Source organism: Glandiceps talaboti, chromosome 21 (genome assembly GCF_964340395.1).
Source record: "Glandiceps talaboti chromosome 21, keGlaTala1.1, whole genome shotgun sequence".
In the NCBI taxonomy this organism is placed as follows: Eukaryota; Metazoa; Hemichordata; class Enteropneusta; family Spengelidae; genus Glandiceps; species Glandiceps talaboti.
The window spans coordinates 11,070,037-11,088,242 of NC_135569.1; the positions used below are offsets into that span (position 1 = coordinate 11,070,037).

At 36.3% G+C, this 18,206-nt stretch overlaps 2 protein-coding genes across 4 annotated transcripts; one reads left to right on the top strand and one right to left on the bottom strand.

Annotated features, from left to right (window-relative positions):
• Positions 1 to 273: 273 nt before the first annotated feature.
• LOC144451426 (2-phosphoxylose phosphatase 1-like) lies at positions 274 to 8,499 on the bottom strand. 3 transcript variants are annotated; one of them, XM_078142262.1, is made up of 5 exons: positions 8,431 to 8,499; positions 6,893 to 7,250; positions 5,979 to 6,089; positions 4,321 to 4,416; positions 274 to 2,761 (listed from the first exon to the last, which is right to left on the bottom strand). In XM_078142262.1, exons 2-5 carry the CDS (start codon positions 6,975 to 6,977, stop codon positions 1,545 to 1,547), a joined length of 1,509 nt encoding a protein of 502 aa, XP_077998388.1. In that variant the 5' UTR covers positions 6,978 to 7,250; positions 8,431 to 8,499; the 3' UTR covers positions 274 to 1,544. The 3 variants fall into 3 exon arrangements, with proteins under 3 accessions (XP_077998388.1, XP_077998385.1, XP_077998386.1); XM_078142259.1 differs by having other exon boundaries at positions 8,425 to 8,458; XM_078142260.1 differs by lacking the exon at positions 8,431 to 8,499 and adding an exon at positions 7,643 to 7,980.
• A 280-nt stretch (positions 8,500 to 8,779) lies between these two features.
• On the top strand, positions 8,780 to 17,239 carry LOC144451353 (solute carrier family 25 member 36-A-like). The gene is made up of 6 exons (XM_078142164.1): positions 8,780 to 8,907; positions 9,831 to 10,019; positions 10,376 to 10,554; positions 13,235 to 13,301; positions 13,838 to 14,106; positions 14,650 to 17,239. The coding sequence occupies exons 1-6, from the start codon at positions 8,867 to 8,869 to the stop codon at positions 14,865 to 14,867; spliced, it is 963 nt and encodes a 320-aa protein (XP_077998290.1). The 5' UTR covers positions 8,780 to 8,866; the 3' UTR covers positions 14,868 to 17,239.
• Positions 17,240 to 18,206: the final 967 nt, after the last annotated feature.

An 18,206-nucleotide genomic window follows, 5' to 3' on the forward strand; every position in this document is an offset into this window, starting at 1 on the left:
GATAGGTAACAATAAGAAAACCTGATGGAGAATTCTTGAAATAGTAACATCAAGACACATCTGGTGTAGAGGGTACAGTGATCATATGGATGATGACTGGGATATTTATTTTGGATTTTTAATTCATAAAACAAGTTTATCATGGCTCCCTACTTGAAAAAAAATAATTGTGAAATAACATAGACTAAGTCTGTGTTTGTCACTCTGTATATTGCAATCACCAGGAACAAAACAAACAACACAACATATGGAAATAATGACATCTAGCCGTTTTCACCACATCAGATTTTAATCAGATTGGATTCTGCCCATACTGGTTTATACCAACCAGCACTAAAAACAATATCATCTTCACAATTTACTTCCAATGCTGAAGTTCCATTGTTTATGTCAAGTATGCTGCTATTGAAGATAACCTGTAACCATGGTAACTGAAATCCTTTGATTATTATCATTAACTTCATAAATATTAATACTGATCATTATTATATATGTACCAGTGATTACTTGAACTGTTGCGCAAACATACCAATGATGTCTGCACTATAGTGCAATACCAAAAACATTTATTGCATATCTATATGCAAATGATATGCAAATGATATGTAAATGAGAACACAAACTGTTGTATATATGAAATCGTGTACACTACAATTTTTAAGTATTTGCTCTTTCAGGTACATGTTATAATGACATCACATTCTGCATGAGTTCCAGTGCAGTTATTAGCGGGTATTTGCACTCATGCTTGCAGTGTTTTCTGTCGACCTTTCCGCTGCTACGCTCATGAAAGTACTGCAAGCACTTGTGTGAATACCCCCAAGTATACCACACTTGCAGCCATGCATCATGGGAGTTGTCAGTACTAAACCCAACTGCTATTACATCATATAGCAGTACAAATATAAATACACAATGAAAGGAAGCTATAAGCGATAGGTCATTTCCATGTTACTATGGTAACATCTAGTACATATTGCATGCAGTAAGTATTTTAGTAGATAATCTCATTTTTTTCTGCCTATATTGAAACTTATGCAGTCTGATAAAAATCCTTAAAATTACATTCATGAAGTGTTGACATTAATTAATATATTCTTTGGTTAATACGCTGGTAAAGTGTATTCGAGTACACACTTTCTAGTCTTTATGAATTCAGTGATGATATAGTTGTACAGCGCCCTCTGTGTCAGAGCGGAATATTTCTTTGTGAAATACGCTAAAATAATGTAAAAATTGTCTCACAGCTCAAAATCTGACTGTAATTTCAATTATGAAGATTTGAAAAATTGGTATAAATGCTTTTGACATGGCTACCAAAAAAAAGCATGATGCTGTTAAACAAAATGTGACAATGTGCATAAATTAACTTCATGTATTTTTAAATATTACATCATTAGAAAAGCAGAACTTTTTGAACTAATGCAATGAACCTCCTATCCCAATCTGCTTTTTAATAGCGCCCTCTGTGGCCAAACTATGTTATCTTTCATTCGATTCCAAATAACTCAATGGTATAGGCTTACTTATAACCACAGATTTTCTTACTTGTCTGTGTTATAACTCGTTTTATAACAGGCTTCTTTATAGGTGGTGCTATTAAAAGTTTTCAAATTTTCCAGTCTTACAAAGTCAGCAAACCGTTGCCATGGACACAGACCCACGTCATTGCTATACCCTCCGCAAAATCTGACATATTTGGTCAAGTCATCACCATTGTACAGAACTCGGACAAAATGCCGACTTGTTTTGTTCTCTTTCCACAGTTCAAATATCACTCTGGAGGCATAAGGTGGCCATGCATGATCGGGAAGACCTAATACATCAATTAATGGTGAAACTGTCAAATCGTGTCCCGAAAATAACTTAAACTTCACCCTATTATTACCTTGTATGGAACTTTCCATACTGTCAACTATTCTACTTAGCAATGGGTGCATATTTAAGCGTACAAATTTTTCACGGGGTTTACCATCCTGGTTGGTTACCCTAGCAACCATTTTCGTATGGTTGATAATACCCCCGAGATGGTTGATATGTAGGCATTCTCTTGGTCCGCATGGCAGTCGACGATTATGACACACAAAGGGTGTCAAAGCATCTTGAAGATGATTAGCATAAGGATGATACGATGGACCAACATTTAGTATCTTAGCAACAGCATCAATAGCATCTTTCAAATCCTCATCATTTTTAAGCAGTTGCAATTTTTCTTCGTTGACCATTTTTTCATAAAGATAAGCCGATGGACACTTGCAATCCATCTGACAAAAATTGAACCCCTCAGATAACTTAATCTCAAATTTATCAAAATTAAACGCTGGTAGGAAACCATAAAGAAAAGCTAAACTACTCTGTAATGTTCTTTGGTACTGTGTCGTTTCTATGGCAATATCAGATTGTGACCATTTTTCGGAAAGTAAATTGTGTTCTTTGTTATATACGACATCTAGATGACTCCCCAGTATGAGATGTTGCATTGCTCCGAGTGGTGTCAACTCCGACTTTCCACATACTTCTTCATCCGGAATATACTTCATTCCTTTCAATACAATGTCTGACCGGAGTTGATTGACATGTGTTGACATGTATTCCATATATGGGATATATATTCCAAATAATGGATTTTTTGCCAACATTTTTTGCGTAAAACGACAATTCCATGATGGTTTTGTGTTTGGTACGGTGTTCATTGGTGTACGGTCGCCATGGCGAATGACAGTAGTGACACTGATCAAGGTATACCCTGGGTGTTCTTGACCTGAAATGGGAAAACATGAAGACAATTACAAATTCTGTTATTTATATCATTATAACATAATATGAACATCAGAAATAAAAATATAAACTTTTGCTGTGGCTTTGCTCTTTAAGAGCCAAACCCACCTTCACTTACAAAATCTAGGATGGCTAAAATTAAACCGTGTTAAAATCCAATATGGCCGCCAATTACTGGAAAATACAGATTGTTGGTTTCCTTGAAAACAAGATGGTAAACCCCAAATTTGTTTTATTATTTCAAAAGGACCTGGAACAAGCTTCATATGACGTAAGTTTTGAGAGATTTAAAGAAATTTGATTTTTAGGTACATTCTGCCTTAACGTCCTACAAAAGTAATAAGGTTCTTATTCCATGTCATCATCCTTTGTGGGATAAGTGGATTGTTTAGAAACAGGTTCTGGAAAGGAATGACATCCGTACAACCAAGTACATGTACTATAAAGACAGCTATTCATACTTTATTAGCCCTGTCCTCATATCAATCAATTTCAAATCGAATCAAGTCGAGTCAATTCAGTTAAACAAGTTCGAAATCAGTTTATGTCCAACACGAAATGTTAGAAATGGATTTGAATCGATTCACTTTGGTGTACTGTCCTGACACGTCAAATTTGATCCTGTTTACTTAATTCGATGACGTGGTGAACAAAATATCCTACAGATCACACAGAAAGGTTTATATAGGTTTTTCTACATTCCATAAATTGGCCGCACTTCAGTTCCTTGAGAGTTTTTTAGTCTCATAATCTTCAAATGTTTTGAGTTTGTTGTTCACTATAAATAAACAACTCTTACTGCTATTCTTTTTTAGTTTTGTGAGTAAAAATTTTCCAACTTTTAAAAAAAAATATTCCCAATTACATATACTAATAGTCTTAGCCCACCTGTAGACTTGAAGGACTATCTATTGATACTACATGTACACTATTCTGCTACCCTAATATATATAACAGACATTTGGATTTTTAGTCTCCCAAGGGCTATACATGTGTTCACCCAACTATTTCACACTCAATCAGTTAGGTTATCATTCCACACAAAAGAAACCAGTTGTGTGTCGGTTTTAAAATATTTTATTTAAATATTAAAGTGGTCATCAGATGAGGATTGGGTTTTTTATTTATTTTTAATTTAAAAAACAATTTTATCATGTATCCTACTTGAACAATCAATGTTAAACAAGATTGATAAAGTCTGTTTTCATAACTCATTACAAATTATTAATAAATGTGTAAAATGTTATTGTATGTATAGTAACAAACATTTTACACAATATCTGGCTTTTTGCAAATTATTGAGTTACAAACACAGACTTGGTCAATGTTGTTTCACATTGATTTTTCATGTAGGATACCATGATAAAATTGCTTTATAAACTAAAAATCCAAAATAAATACCAAATCCTCATCCATATGGCTACTAAATAAGTAAAAATAATGAAAAATGCCTGGAGACTGAGCAAGTCTATACATGGATATCCTGTGGTCAAGAATACCAGCTGAGCTCAATGCATAACACAATGTATAACTTAAACTCACCTTCCATACCGAGACCAACATTTGCAGGAGAATTGCAGTACTTCAGTATGTCTCTATAAACGTTACTAGGCTGTCCTGTCATATTGTCATTCATACCTAAAATGTCCATGGGACATGATGATGATAAAAAAGAAAAAAAATTTATCAGAATCGGCCATTTTGACTATGTCAACTGTTCAGATATAGTACGGAAAATCTATTACATTATTGTACATATATAAATGTCCATCCAACAAAGATGTTCAAAATATTTATAATTTCATTTTTTATGCAAAGTCAGACATTTTGACTATGTCAACTGTCAGCGACAGCCCTGAAATAAACTCTAGCCTGGTACTAACACACAGATCAAAACACTTTTTACAGAACCCTCTTAAAGGCCAGGATGGCGTTTTTTTTTTGTGCTCCAAAAAAGTGCTATTGACGTCAGGGTCATAGTATAGGGACATGGAGAGTACAGAGCATATACACCTATTGTTGATCAGGGGTGTAGGCCCATACAAGTAATGAAAACTGGAAGTCTTGAGTCACGCTTTACCATACGTCTGTATATCGTTAATTCTCTGTACCTTTTACCTTATCCTAGGGGTCAAAATAAGACAAGGCCAACTTTACAGCAGAAACATGGAAGGGTCGCCAAAAGACTGTGCACATGATACACATTTCTGTTCCCCAAGAACAATTCAGATAGATAAGAAACAGGCTTCCCACAGACCACTCAATACAAATGTAAACAACACCATCCAACCCCAACTGATACACAGACACAGACATGAGCACACACACACACACACACATACACACACACACACAACTTCCTTGGAACAAAGAGTCTATTTAATGTCAGCACATTGCAAGCTCAGATTTTGACATATACAAATTGAAACTAGCAAGAATTTGAGTCTGATTGCATGGTTCCCCATGGTGACATGTGTACACATACAGTGCCTACTTGTTGGCAGGAGTGTGGTGTTGTTTGTATTTATAATCTGTGGGAAGCCTGTTTCTAAATTGTTTTCGGGGGAACACAAAATGTGTATGATATTACACATGCCTTTTGGTGACCCGTTGATATATCTGATGTAATGTGTTGTATATAGTAATACATTTGTATAGCCCAAACAGCAGACGTATTGAAATGGTGTCAACCAAAAAATAAAAATTACTGTTATTTTTTTTTGTGGTGAAAATCTATTTCAGGTAACAAGAATTCAATGGTCTACAAATTTACCTGACAATAGGTGTATTTATTTTATCAGTGTGTCCTAACATTGCTAAATATAACCACAATATACTGACCTAGCCTGGGCAATTCTTTGTTGTGGGTACTATACACGTTATACAATTATTGATTGTAAATAACAGCGTGACGTGGAATGCCAGCAAACATGTCTGATAGAGACCTGGTGACCTCCATAATGCAGGCGGTTTGTCAATTTTCTATACAATTGATAAAGCTTCAACAATCTAGACTGCAAGATATGTCACGTCGCTCCGGCTTCACTGGCCTCCTCTCTGGGTACCTTACAAAGCTATCTGCTGACCTAGACTGCAAGATATGTTGCATCGTTCCGCCCTCATCGCCCTCATCTCTGGGAGGGGTTGACCGACATGTGAGGGCACCCTGTCACGGCATACCTTACAAAGCTAAAACTGACCTGATTGTGCTGAATTCTCCATCAGATCTTCATAATGCAGACTGTCTGTCAATTTTTTATATAAAGCTGCCGATGATCTATCTTTGCCAATACCGCCAAATAACCAAATAGCTGTTATCAAAACACAAGACATTTGTAAATAATGTTTCAACTAGATGTATTTTTGAGAATGATGTGGTCATCTTGGGAGAGCAAAACATGGCTAATGTCCCGAATAAAAATTTAAATGTGATATACAGTGCTGGATTTCCATTTAGTATTTTTACAATGTTTTTACACTGTATTGATCGTAGTGGTGTTACTGCTACAATTTTCACCATGGTTTACATCATATATAAAATGTGTTGACGTAACACTTGTGAATGTTTATTTAGTGGGGGGGGGGGGGTTGATTCTAAATGAATGAAGTTTGTCTGTCGAGCTTGTTAGACATTACGTGATTGTCCCTTACTTATCTGAGATATTATTCATGTTACGGGGCTGGGGACAAAATATAGCTCTTATATGTTTGATAATCAAAACTACACATGACGGATTCTTTGCATTAGCAGTTCAAGTGCAACTTTCCTGACTAGGTGAGCCAGCAAGTTGGGTGTCATAAAAATTGTTTGCATCTCTAAAGCTATTTGCAATGTCACTGATAATGGGTCAGTAAAACTGATAACAACTGATATGACATTAGGGGCTTCACACTTAGATATTGAGCTTAGCTTTGCCTGATGTGTTATGTAATAGTGCTTTATCACATTTGTAAATATTGCCAACAAACATTATTCAGTGATAAGAAAGATAAGAAACCCCACTTCCTTAGCTAATGGCTTGTGTCTGTAAAGACACAATATTGATTTCTGCTGTTAGTTACTTATGCAAATATCTGAGAACTCCTTAGTTAAATTCTACAGCAATTCTCTTACATCTGGCAATAACTAGTATAACAATAAGGGTTGCAGCAATGATGACGTATCGTTTCCATATACGATTTATTGTTCCCTGTCCCATTGTGGAATAGATCAGTTCACACGCCTTGCGGCCAATCAGATATCACAACACACTGCATTTTGTCCAATGGTAGAAAATATCCAATCTAGTCCCTTGTAGCCAATCAGATCATCTGAGACATTGCACCTTGTCCAATGATGAGAAATTCAGATTGTATCCTCTATAGCCAATCAGATCATCCAAGATATTCCACTTTGTCCAATGATAGAGGAGTTCAGATTGAAAATCTCTTGTGGCCAATCAAATCACGCAATACATCATTGATAAGGTTATCTTAAATAAAAGGATGGGATAAAATGTTAGCTGAGTAATTAATTAATGAAAATTAATGAATATTAAATAGGTGAGTTCGTTTATATAGGCATAAACCCACAGAATATCATCCACCTAGGAGATAATTCTACATCCTGCTGGAAGCATAAACACAGCTTTGGATTCATATTACCCACAGAAACTATTTGACATCAAAGTGGAAAACAAAGACAGCTTTGGATTCATTTCTGAATACAGATAACTGTCAACTGCATAGATACTACACTCTTTCAGTTCTCGGAGCTTCGCATATGGCTAAAACTTGGGTTGTTTTGTATGTACTGATATCTACTGCATTAATTGTACTCGAATATCCCTGTATTGTACGTCTTTATCGATCACGCAGGACTAACCTTTCGTTGAATGTGTTAGTGTGACGCTCCATATGTTAATGCTCGGGCTTTGCGTTAACAGGGAGCATCACACTGGTATGGATCTATAGTGGCACAATGCCTCTTTATACTTCAACTCCCTGGGAAGCATACAATCCATCACAGCCTCTATAAGTGCTGGGATTAAAACCTTCACATTGCAACCTCTATCCTACCAGGTCCCCAATTGTATACATGACTGGGGCATAATCGCTGTTCAAATCTTGCACAAGGATTTTACCATTCAGAAACAAATAAATGCAGTGATCAAGGCTCCAGTCAGAAACCTGTAGATACAAAACTAGCCACTCTATTCTAACCATTCCAACATCATTTCTAGTACCTGCCATTTCATTCACATTTTGTACAATTCTATCACTAGACCCTAGCTACTGTTCTTTCTCAATAAGAGTGCAACACTCACGTTACATCCTTTGTATAACCATGGAAGTGGGTATAACTATCATTGAAAGTTGAATAGAATATTTAGTCACTCACTGTGTGCGCGCGGGGCGCGCACACATATGTACGCATGTACATATAGACTACACTGTAAATTTGTAATAGACAATCGCTACTCAAATTTCAAATATTGATAAAATCACGTTTGTGAATCTGTGACTTCTAAAAGTCTGCTGTGCCTACAATTAAAATTATGTCACCGTGCACATGTTGTCTTTAGACAGTTATCAGTGATGAGCTGAACATTGGTTTGAATAAGTAAATAAACAATGATAAAATTGTGAAAAATAAGGAAAGACAACCTGTACAGTCACACAGTGGTTGCGATGACCTTCGTCACGCAGTCAAAACATGATACATACATGACATGTGTGCTTCGTTGGTCACATGGCAGTTTCCTCATGCAGAACAATTACGAGCCTCATGATTGGTTGATGATATACTTACTTAGCATATAAAAAATTCGACCAATCAACTGTTTGGTTTTCACGAGGTTACTGAGGTCAACTTCATTTTGACCTAGGTTCACGTGAAACTGTCGTGAGTCAATCATGCAGAGGCGCTGCCTGAGGTGAAAGGTTACACTACAGCCTATCACTAGCCAGCTTACATCCAATCACATGACAATGTTTTGCGTGCTCTGCAATACGTAGTAAACTGGTAGTTGGGAATCATATGTAACGTCTCCATGTAGAGGACGTTGTGTGGAATATAACTCACCGAATTTTTGCAAAAATACATATTATGTCGCATCGAAATGTTCACATACATCTTATTGCAGGAGGGTGAGTAATGTGAAGATTGATTTTAAAAGTTCTTTTTGGGAAATATAGCGAAAGAAAACAATGTTTCGGACAGAAGTCGTGATGTAATCGTCAACACTCTACAGAGCAGAGTGAATCATGGACTCGACTCGTGCCCAAAAACACTTAGTTTCTCATATCATTAAGTTTTCACCAGTGTTTCATTCCCATTTATTTTAATTTAGAAACAGTCTAGTGAATATTCTACGATTACGTTTGTTGGTGAGGTCCCGTAAATGTGTTATACGTAAACGATAAGTATTTGGGGCAACGTGTGGTTATGACGGTTTATATGGCTGTGACGAGCATAGTGCCCAAAACGCAACGATGCAACGTGGGGGGAAAACCAAAATCTTAGTTGCGAAATACGCACTTGTGGCGGACGAGAAGCACCTTTGTACTAGACAGATCACCTAATTTACCAATTAAAGACATTGTTGTCAGTGTAATGTTATTATTTATTGTTGTGTTATGGAAAACGGTATTTGAGAAAATTCCAAAGTCATTTATCATTCATGAGCTATGGCGCGAAGTGAGGTGTTTGTTTGTTTACAATATACGAAGAAACCCTTTGTTTACAATTTAGCGTATAGCGGACCCAAGGATACACAAGCACGTGTAGGTACCCTCGTATGCACAAACTTATTCATGACTAATATACTAATACTACTATTTTTCTCCAAACGAATTGAAGTTACATCTGTACATGTTTTCCATTCCACTATGAAACACTGTAAGGTTTGAATTCTGACCATCATCGATGCGATGACTCACACTAGCCGTAACCTTACCTCGATTTTGATGCTTGTATTTCACGATGGCACTTCTTTTACATCATGGAATAGAGAGTTAATGAAGAAGGGATTATTGTTTTGACTGATTGGACATTTTTTGTTTGTCAACAGAATTGCTGGCACAACGGGGGCTGTTTTGACCTGTCCTTTGGAAGTTTTGAAAACTCGTTTGCAGTCCTCGTCCGCCACTTTCCATCGTCCAGTCTTCCTACCTGCCTTAAACCCGGCTGGACAAGTGGCAAACTTATGTACCTGTACGAACCCAAGACCTGCCCGTATGGGCATTATGATGTGCCTCAGGTAAGATATCAACACGTCGGTACTCGTAGTTTTCAAAAACATAAAATTAGTCCCCAATTCAATATACTAAACATGGACGGGATTTCAAGAATAATTGAAGAACTTGGGTTCTATTTGTAAACAAATAATCAAAGATGCTTTCAATGCTTTATTGTACATGAACACAATGTACCACTCTGGTAATTAGTTAAAACATTAGCAGTCCAGTTTGATTTCTCTTGTGTAACATTATAACATCCATTGCATTAGTATGTGGTGCACAGTAACTGCCACCATGTTCAGCATTCAAGTGAAATCGCATTTACCAATGCCATTACATACTAGTATATGGCTAATAACATTTCTGTCTTTTCCAGGCATATCATCGAAACAGAAGGCCCTTCTGCCCTATTCAAAGGACTTGGACCTAACTTAATTGGTGTGGCACCATCAAGGGCCATCTATTTCTGTGCTTACGACACCGCCAAGAATTTTTTAAACCAGAGACTGTCCCCAGAATCAAAGAAAGTTCACATGTTTTCAGCAATGTCTGCAGGTAAGCATGCAAGTAATGATGTAACTTTAGTGTTAAGGACACCCAGGTCGCATGGCAGTGCATATTTTTATCAATACTAGAAGCTACATTTTTTTTATGAAGGCAAACTCATAATCATTGTCCAAATTATTGATACACCAACTGCGTAATAAGTTTTTGAGCAGAGTTGTTTGAATTGCGTGGTAAAGTAATATGTTGAAAGTGACTTAGATTTGCAAATGGTAAGGGACAAGGGGTGTTCGCACAATGTTGCACAAGCTCAATAATCGAACATTGTGTAATACAGAAGCTATTATTGAAGGCGTGAAAGGTTTCGAACTTTGCTTAGATGTGCAAAAATGATTTTCAGAATTCTCATTGATTGCCCCCACCCCCACCCCCCACCCCACGATGAAAATATCATTGTGAGAATCAAGGGAAAGATGTGGAAGAGAAAATAAGAATATTTAAAAATAACTTTGGTTTCATTCATGGTGTTCAGTTAGAAGAACAAACGCTTAAATCACAAAGTGAATGACTTGGCATATTCTAAATATTTGTAGATAAGACCTCACTGTTTCCAAAAATTATCTAAATTCCACATTTATTGATGACATAAACACATTTGATTGATATAATCTTGAGAACGGAAGCAAGTGATGCAATTTATGCATCCTGGGTGAATGGCCATGTCATATACCCTTGTCTGCTCTAGCCTTGAGAGCATATATTGTGAACCTAAAACATTTCAATCTCTGACAGCCTGGAGAAAATAGTGTAGACACATGATGTATTGGATGGATCATCGACCAACATAAGCGTACCCCACCCCATACCTCCATCCTGCATTAGTTATTTGCCTTTAGTTGACAGAGTTTGTTGATTGGAAAGTTACAAACTGTAAATGGCGAAAAAAGGGAACAACAAGTATGACAGTAGCTTTACTTTCTATTGTAACAAAAGTAGGAAGAAAAGGACGTATATTGGCAGGTCATAGAGCAAAGTGAAAGTTGAACCCTGTGAATGTAGACACACTTAGACAATAGTTGTAATGCAAGCCTTGTAAGATGATCAAGCACTTACTCTAGGTTATTTGAATGGACACTCTTGGTCTCTCAAATCAGCATTTAGTGTTGCATACACTCCTAAATATTGTATTTAGACTACCAAATTTATAACATGGTAAGGTACATGTAGTCTGTAAGATCGATGAAAATCAATAGAAAATCATAGCTGAAACAGTTCACTTGGCTAAATTTGACTTCACTGTATACGTTAAATTTGAGACCTGCTGACACGCATTGAATTCAGACAAGTTAGTGTTTTGAGGAATACCTGCATCTGACAGCTTTGTAAAAGGTGTGAATGCTGCAGTTTGCACTTATCAGGAAAGGACACATACTGACCTGCTTTCATGCTACAAGCCCTGACCCTAGGTTTGAGAACAACAACTGATAAACATCTTCATTGCATGATATGATGTGTAGGGTTGTTTGCATGAGTAGAATGTAAAGCTATTCAAAATAGGGTGATTAACAGCTGACATGGTCCACTTTGTATAGACTGAATTCCCACTGCACTAATGATGGGAGAATTCTTGAAAAATAACACGTTTCACGGAGATCAAAATCTTTTAAACTTACTCTAATAAATGTGACAGGTTGAACTCTTACTGAACTTCTTTATTTTTGGTAATAACAGTATGTCATGTAAACCAGTGTCTTATTAGAATTGCAAATAGTAACTGTTGTGTTAGAAATTACTTAGCAGGATGTGTCATGAAACCAAATTTTCCAACAGTAGAAAATTTAATTTAAAACTTGAAAGTAGATTTATTATATCAGAAACTTGAGTTATCTGACTGATATTGATGTGGCTTGGTGACAGTTTTCAGCCTTAAATTTTTACTGAAATGTCACATATAGTGAACAAATGATTGTCATTTGATGTGATTTTGTTTGTGATAAGGAATTATGTTCTTCTAACCTAATCATGATATATTGATAATGCTAATGAGCTAACAGAGAAGTTTTGTGTAATTTGTTAGTCTGGATGCCAATGTGGTCTCTAACTAAACCAGTCTGAGTGGAGGTGTAAATCGTAATGATACCGTATAGGAACTAGACTAGTAATTTGTAGGATGGTATTGAATGTAGTAACGCTATGCTAGATTTATTTTATATAACAAATTATGGTTCTAATATAATTGAGACTTCCAGTACATGCATGTAAGAGTTTGTCAAGATGATAACCGGTGTGCACTCTAATGATAGCCTGATAGCCAAATTTTGTCAAAGTCAAAGTGAAAAAAATGGCATTTCATAGTAAGTCACCGTATCGATTGGGGAACACCAAATTTTGGTGTGTCACTGGAAAGTGTGTGCATCAGTGGCGCTTCAAAATGGCTTAGCAGGTACACTCACCACATAGTAAGAGATAGGGGAACACCAAATTTTGGTGCGTCACTAGAAATTGTGTGTTAGTGGCCTGTCAAATTGGCTTAGAGGGCACACTGATGATGACTAGAACTGAACAGACATCTTCTGTTCACAAGTTCTCTGGCTATTTTATCAAGTTGTAATCTCTTCCCTGAATTTTGAGAAACGACTCGGCATCATATTTTAGTGAGTTGTGCAACAAGTTCAACACATTGATTTACTGTTGACATGTACTGATAGCTGGTATCTTATTTCTTTGACAGGTTTCTGTGCAAGTACCTGCACCAATCCAATATGGTTAGTCAAGACAAGGTTACAGTTAGACCAAAGGTAATTAAAAACTGGGTTTACAGTTACATAATATCTGAACATATTGTTGGAACTGGAATGGGGTGGTTTCAGTAGATACTTACTGTTGTCCATGTGTATCAACATGTGACACTAGTCAAGGTTACATTAGTTACATAATGTTGTATGTAAGTCAGAGAGTCACGTTGTTGTGCACGTTGTTGTGCAGTCCTGTCAGGCTTCTAAACCGGCTAGCGTGAAATGAATGTTGTATCGTACAGGCTATGTTGTATGAAAATGTGACATTAAGTTAGAGCCAAGGCGTAGTTATTGAAATTTTATACATTAATGCTTGATTTACGTATTTAATTCAGATAACTAAAATCTAACTACTTTTCGTACTTTGTAATGTTATTGGGCAAATGTGTCAAATTTTAACCACCCACTGCCAATGATTTATTTGAGAATGAGGCAAATACAATGTATTGATTTTTGTCAAATTAATTGATGTTTGTGAAATAGTGCTGTACCATTCAAACGAGATGTATTCCTGATCATGTATTTTCTTTGGTTTTCAGGAAAATAGGGAAGAATTTGGGTGCATTACAGTGTATTAAGAGTGTGTACCAAAGGGATGGATTTTTTGGATTTTACCGCGGTGTCACTGCCTCATACGCTGGAATATCGGAAACTGTTATTCATTTTGTTATTTATGAACATTTAAAGAAAACTTTGAGAGAAAGGAGAGTGCATATCGGACAACAAAAATCGGGAAGAGATTTCCTGGAATACATGTTGTGTGGTGCTTGTTCCAAGACGTTTGCTTCTATCCTTGCATACCCACATGGTAAGATATATGTTAATGTTGATATCCTAAATGCACCGTATGCCTGGGTTATCAAAAAATGTCACGATTTGATGGCTTATGGAAAGCTGCTGTATGAAGTACTGCTTTATGAGGTTCTTCACATGTGATGCAACAACCAGAGCATATTGCATGGTAGTTTCAACTGTGTACATCAGTGGTTGGGTCTAGTGTCAATGTATAAAATCCAGTTACAGAAAATAGAGTAATGAATTAAAATTATGAATGGATAAGATCCGTATTTTGTTACACAACTCAACAGAAATCTAGTCGTGAAGAAATAATTGCATTGTGTAACACTTCATCTCTGCTATATTCAGATTTTTGTCCCATTGTCAAATATTTGATGTGGTAAATGTGTATCATATCCTGGGATCAACCTAGTTTCAGCCATGTTTTATTTGTTCAGTAACTTCGTGTACTTCCAGCTAAATCAGCTAAATGCAGTCTCTGGCACAGATAAGATAATTTATGGAGGTCAAAGGTCACTTCATCTAATTGTGTTCCAAATCATTTATCTTGCAGAGGTTGTCAGAACAAGACTTCGAGAGGAAGGTACAAAGTATCGGTCATTCTTTCAAACTCTTTTCACTGTGGCGCAGGAGGAAGGTGCTAGAGCGTTATACAGAGGTCTTGCCACACAACTAGTGAGACAAATCCCCAACACAGCTATAATGATGTCAACGTACGAAGCCGTCGTCTACCTCCTTACTGTGGAGTTTCCAATGTACTCAAGACACTAGAACAATGCAAACTTTGTAAATACTTTTCAGAACAGAAATATATTTATTCTTTCTTTTTTTTGTATTTCGTTACATCGTGACTGTACGTACGTAACTTCTTGCCCAGGGCATTTTGGAATTAATTTTCCTTCTTTCTTTTAGACTTTTCATGCTAAGAAATGCAGTATTTAATTTGAATTTCTCTGTCATGAAATAAATGAAATTTAGAAGTCTGGCACAGCAGAGCTGATGCCAAGATAGATATTTCACGGAATAGAATGAGTTATGCAAGTGTCTTGTCAGCAGAGTATAGCAATGAATGCTTTGGAGAGACATTTGAAGTCACAGAAGAGATGAGTTTTCAAGATGGTAGTGAGTCTTGTAAATATAAGAGTCATGCTAGTATCTTGAATCTCAGCCAACCCTATCACGAATGATTAACGTAAAATATCACCTCTTAGTTACACTTTACCACAAGTGTTGTATTCTGACTTGCCTGTTCTACATAAGAATGTACTGTGTAACTTGGCAAGTAGACACCATGCAAACCTTACCGTTACAGGTGTACAGGTTAACCCCTCATAAAGATGAAATATTTCAAAACTTAAAAGTTACTGTCATTTGAAAAACCAGGGCTTTAAAAATGGAGACGTTTACTTCCAGAAAGATGACTGTTTGAAAGTCTGACTTAAAAATGACCTCTGACCTCTTCCTGAAAAGAACGACAATCATTTGATTGTGTCATTAAGTTAAAGTATCATTTTATACATTTGCTATAATTTGCATGTTGACACAGATATTTTTGTTTGATTCTTTTTAAAGAGAAGCTGAAGATAGCAGCTAATTTTTTTTGAGTGTCTGGAGAGTTTTCCACACAATGTGAACCTAAGATATGCCATGTAATGGTGTTTGGCAGATGTCCCTATTTGACCCCTGTGACACTCTGTGCAAACAGTGTATGGCGGCTCAAATGACAAAAAGGCCAATCACATGACATAAATAAGGGCAAAGTAGGGTCATAGTATGTGCATTGTCTCACTACTTGGTCAAACAGGAAACATAAATAATGATGAGCTAGTCAATCATAATGCATGCCAATACCACGGAGGTCAATCACACGGTGGATACGAAAGAAAAGTTGTTTCATTTTGACATGGACGGATGTCCCTACTTCCTGAGGGGTAAAAGAAAAATAACATTCTTTTTTTTTCAAATCCAAGATGTGTAAAAGATATCAAAGCTGTGAAAAGAAAATTTCATCTCTGGATTGTCAACTGTTTGATGGCTATTTGTCAAATTCAGACACTTGCATTATACCATGCATGAACCAAGTTGAACAAAAATGTAGTATGTATACATTGATCTTTCTGTGTCACAGCAACATGTGTCTACATCACTGGTTCTGCTGTGTTTGAAATACGACCCAAACAGTGCCATTACTTTCCCCAATTTTTGTTTATATTACTGGCGCTGGTATCTTGTTCTTGTTCAAAATATTTCTTCATTCAGCCAGAAAATACTCATGACCTAAGAATTGTCACTACTCTCGTCTAGCGACGCATAGTGACAAAGCCCCCTTAGGTCACTCATATTTTCTTCGGCTGAACAAAGAAAACTATTACAATGTGTCCAACAAATAGGCTATCTTTTGAGTACTGTGCATCTTTTACGTAAGTTAGGGACCATCATAGAAAATCGAGATAATTTTCAAGTGTAACGGATTTAAAATCTAACACTATATGTAATATTTCTGGAGAGTCTTTTTAGATGTGAAGGGATTCTTACTGTGTTTCTATACTGTCTGTATGGTACATTATTGTCTTGTATAATTTTCTAGAATTTGCTATTGTGAGTAATATTCATGTACAGGGAATTGTATTTTACTTTCTGACGTCTTCCAAAATGTACCTACCACAACATTGTTTGTATGTGATAAAGCCATCATGGTGTGTTAGCGTGTACATTGTTTCAACACATTGCAGGTGATATTGGCATTAAGTCTCAAACCTTGAAGTTTATTCTGCAATAGAACAGTGCTTTCTAGGGTTTCGGTGCTCCATTAACAGAGAGAGAGAGGGGGGGGGGATAATATATGGTTCAATTTTTAAGCGCTTGTTTTCAGTACGTGGTTGGAACCCTCATATAAAAAAGAATAAAAATCACAGGAACTTAGGTGGCCTTGCCTACTTGTCATCCTTAGCAACAACACTAAGAACTAGCATTAGGAATACTGCTAGACACCTCAACTCAGTCGCAATTGTAAATGTTGCTGTTAGTAAAACCAGCTGTTTGTAAATATTGTATAAAGTGAAGCTAAGCTTACAGTTTAACCAAAAACACAGTTGTGTGTTTACTTTCTTTAAATACAATACAGATGTAATTATTTTACGTGCAATCCAATTATTTCAATAAAATAAACATTTTTGAATGTATATATGAAGTGTTGTCTCAATGTGTGTGAAGGTGGGATTGACTTTGAGTGCTTGTTTTGCATGTTAAAGAATGCATCATTGTAGTCCAAGGGTATATGTAAATCACACACATTCACTGATACAGCCATGATGTTTACATGTAGCCAAGGTCAACAACCTCAAACAAGGAATGTGAAACCCAATGTAATGTAATAATACTAATACCAGTCTACGATGTGACTTGTAAAGTGCTGCGTATCGAAAATCGATAGAATGTACAGATGATCTTATAAAGGTCAATCATGGTACACAGACTGACTCATTTTTTATCGGAAAAGTCCCTGAAACTAGAAAGGTTGTACGTGCAGGTATTGGCGTTCGTGAAATTTAATTGTTCAATTTGGTCGTTGGGGGCGCCGTGACATTGTTTATACTAAGTGTGTAAATGTATGATTTATTACGTTATTGCCAGATCATCATGTTTTTCCATTATGATATTGCATTATAAACTGACGTGACCAAAAGCATTGACGACTACACTATTATATATGTTAATGTCAGATTTGTAAGCCTTTCAAAATAACATTGCTGCAGAGATTCTATTTGTTGTTCACTTCAACGTATTGAGCAGTCACTTGTAAGCTAAGACTTCAATGACAATCATAATACAAAATAATGGCGTAATATTAGGTATTGACGAAAATGGTGAAAACAAGACAAATATTTATTCATAGCTGAGCTGGGTTGTTTTTTTTACCAACGCCGCTTGTTATTCAGTATTCATATCGACTACCAGCACCACTTCGGGTGTATTGAAAGTATTGTATTGTACACGCTTTAATACATTAAGTGGTTTGTTTACTTCATATAGTAACCTGTATTTTCCCCTCCCGGCTCGCATTTTAATTATAATTCATATTTTTATTTTGTCTTGGGTTTATGACGAAAC

Bases quoted from the DNA above. Each gene is read 5' to 3' on its own strand.
- LOC144451426 (XM_078142262.1), bottom strand. From the start codon at position 6,977: ATGGGACAGGGAACAATAAATCGTATATGGAAACGATACGTCATCATT. The intron at 6,090-6,892 runs GTAAGAGAATTG...TTTTGATAACAG, and splicing joins TATACTAGTTATTGCCAGAT to CTATTTGGTTATTTGGCGGT. The intron at 4,417-5,978 runs GTCAGTTTTAGC...TGGACATTTTAG, and splicing joins GGAGAATTCAGCACAATCAG to GTATGAATGACAATATGACA.
- LOC144451353 (XM_078142164.1), top strand. From the start codon at position 8,867: ATGTCGCATCGAAATGTTCACATACATCTTATTGCAGGAGG. The intron at 10,020-10,375 runs GTAAGATATCAA...TGTCTTTTCCAG, and splicing joins GGCATTATGATGTGCCTCAG to GCATATCATCGAAACAGAAG. The intron at 14,107-14,649 runs GTAAGATATATG...TTTATCTTGCAG, and splicing joins TATCCTTGCATACCCACATG to AGGTTGTCAGAACAAGACTT.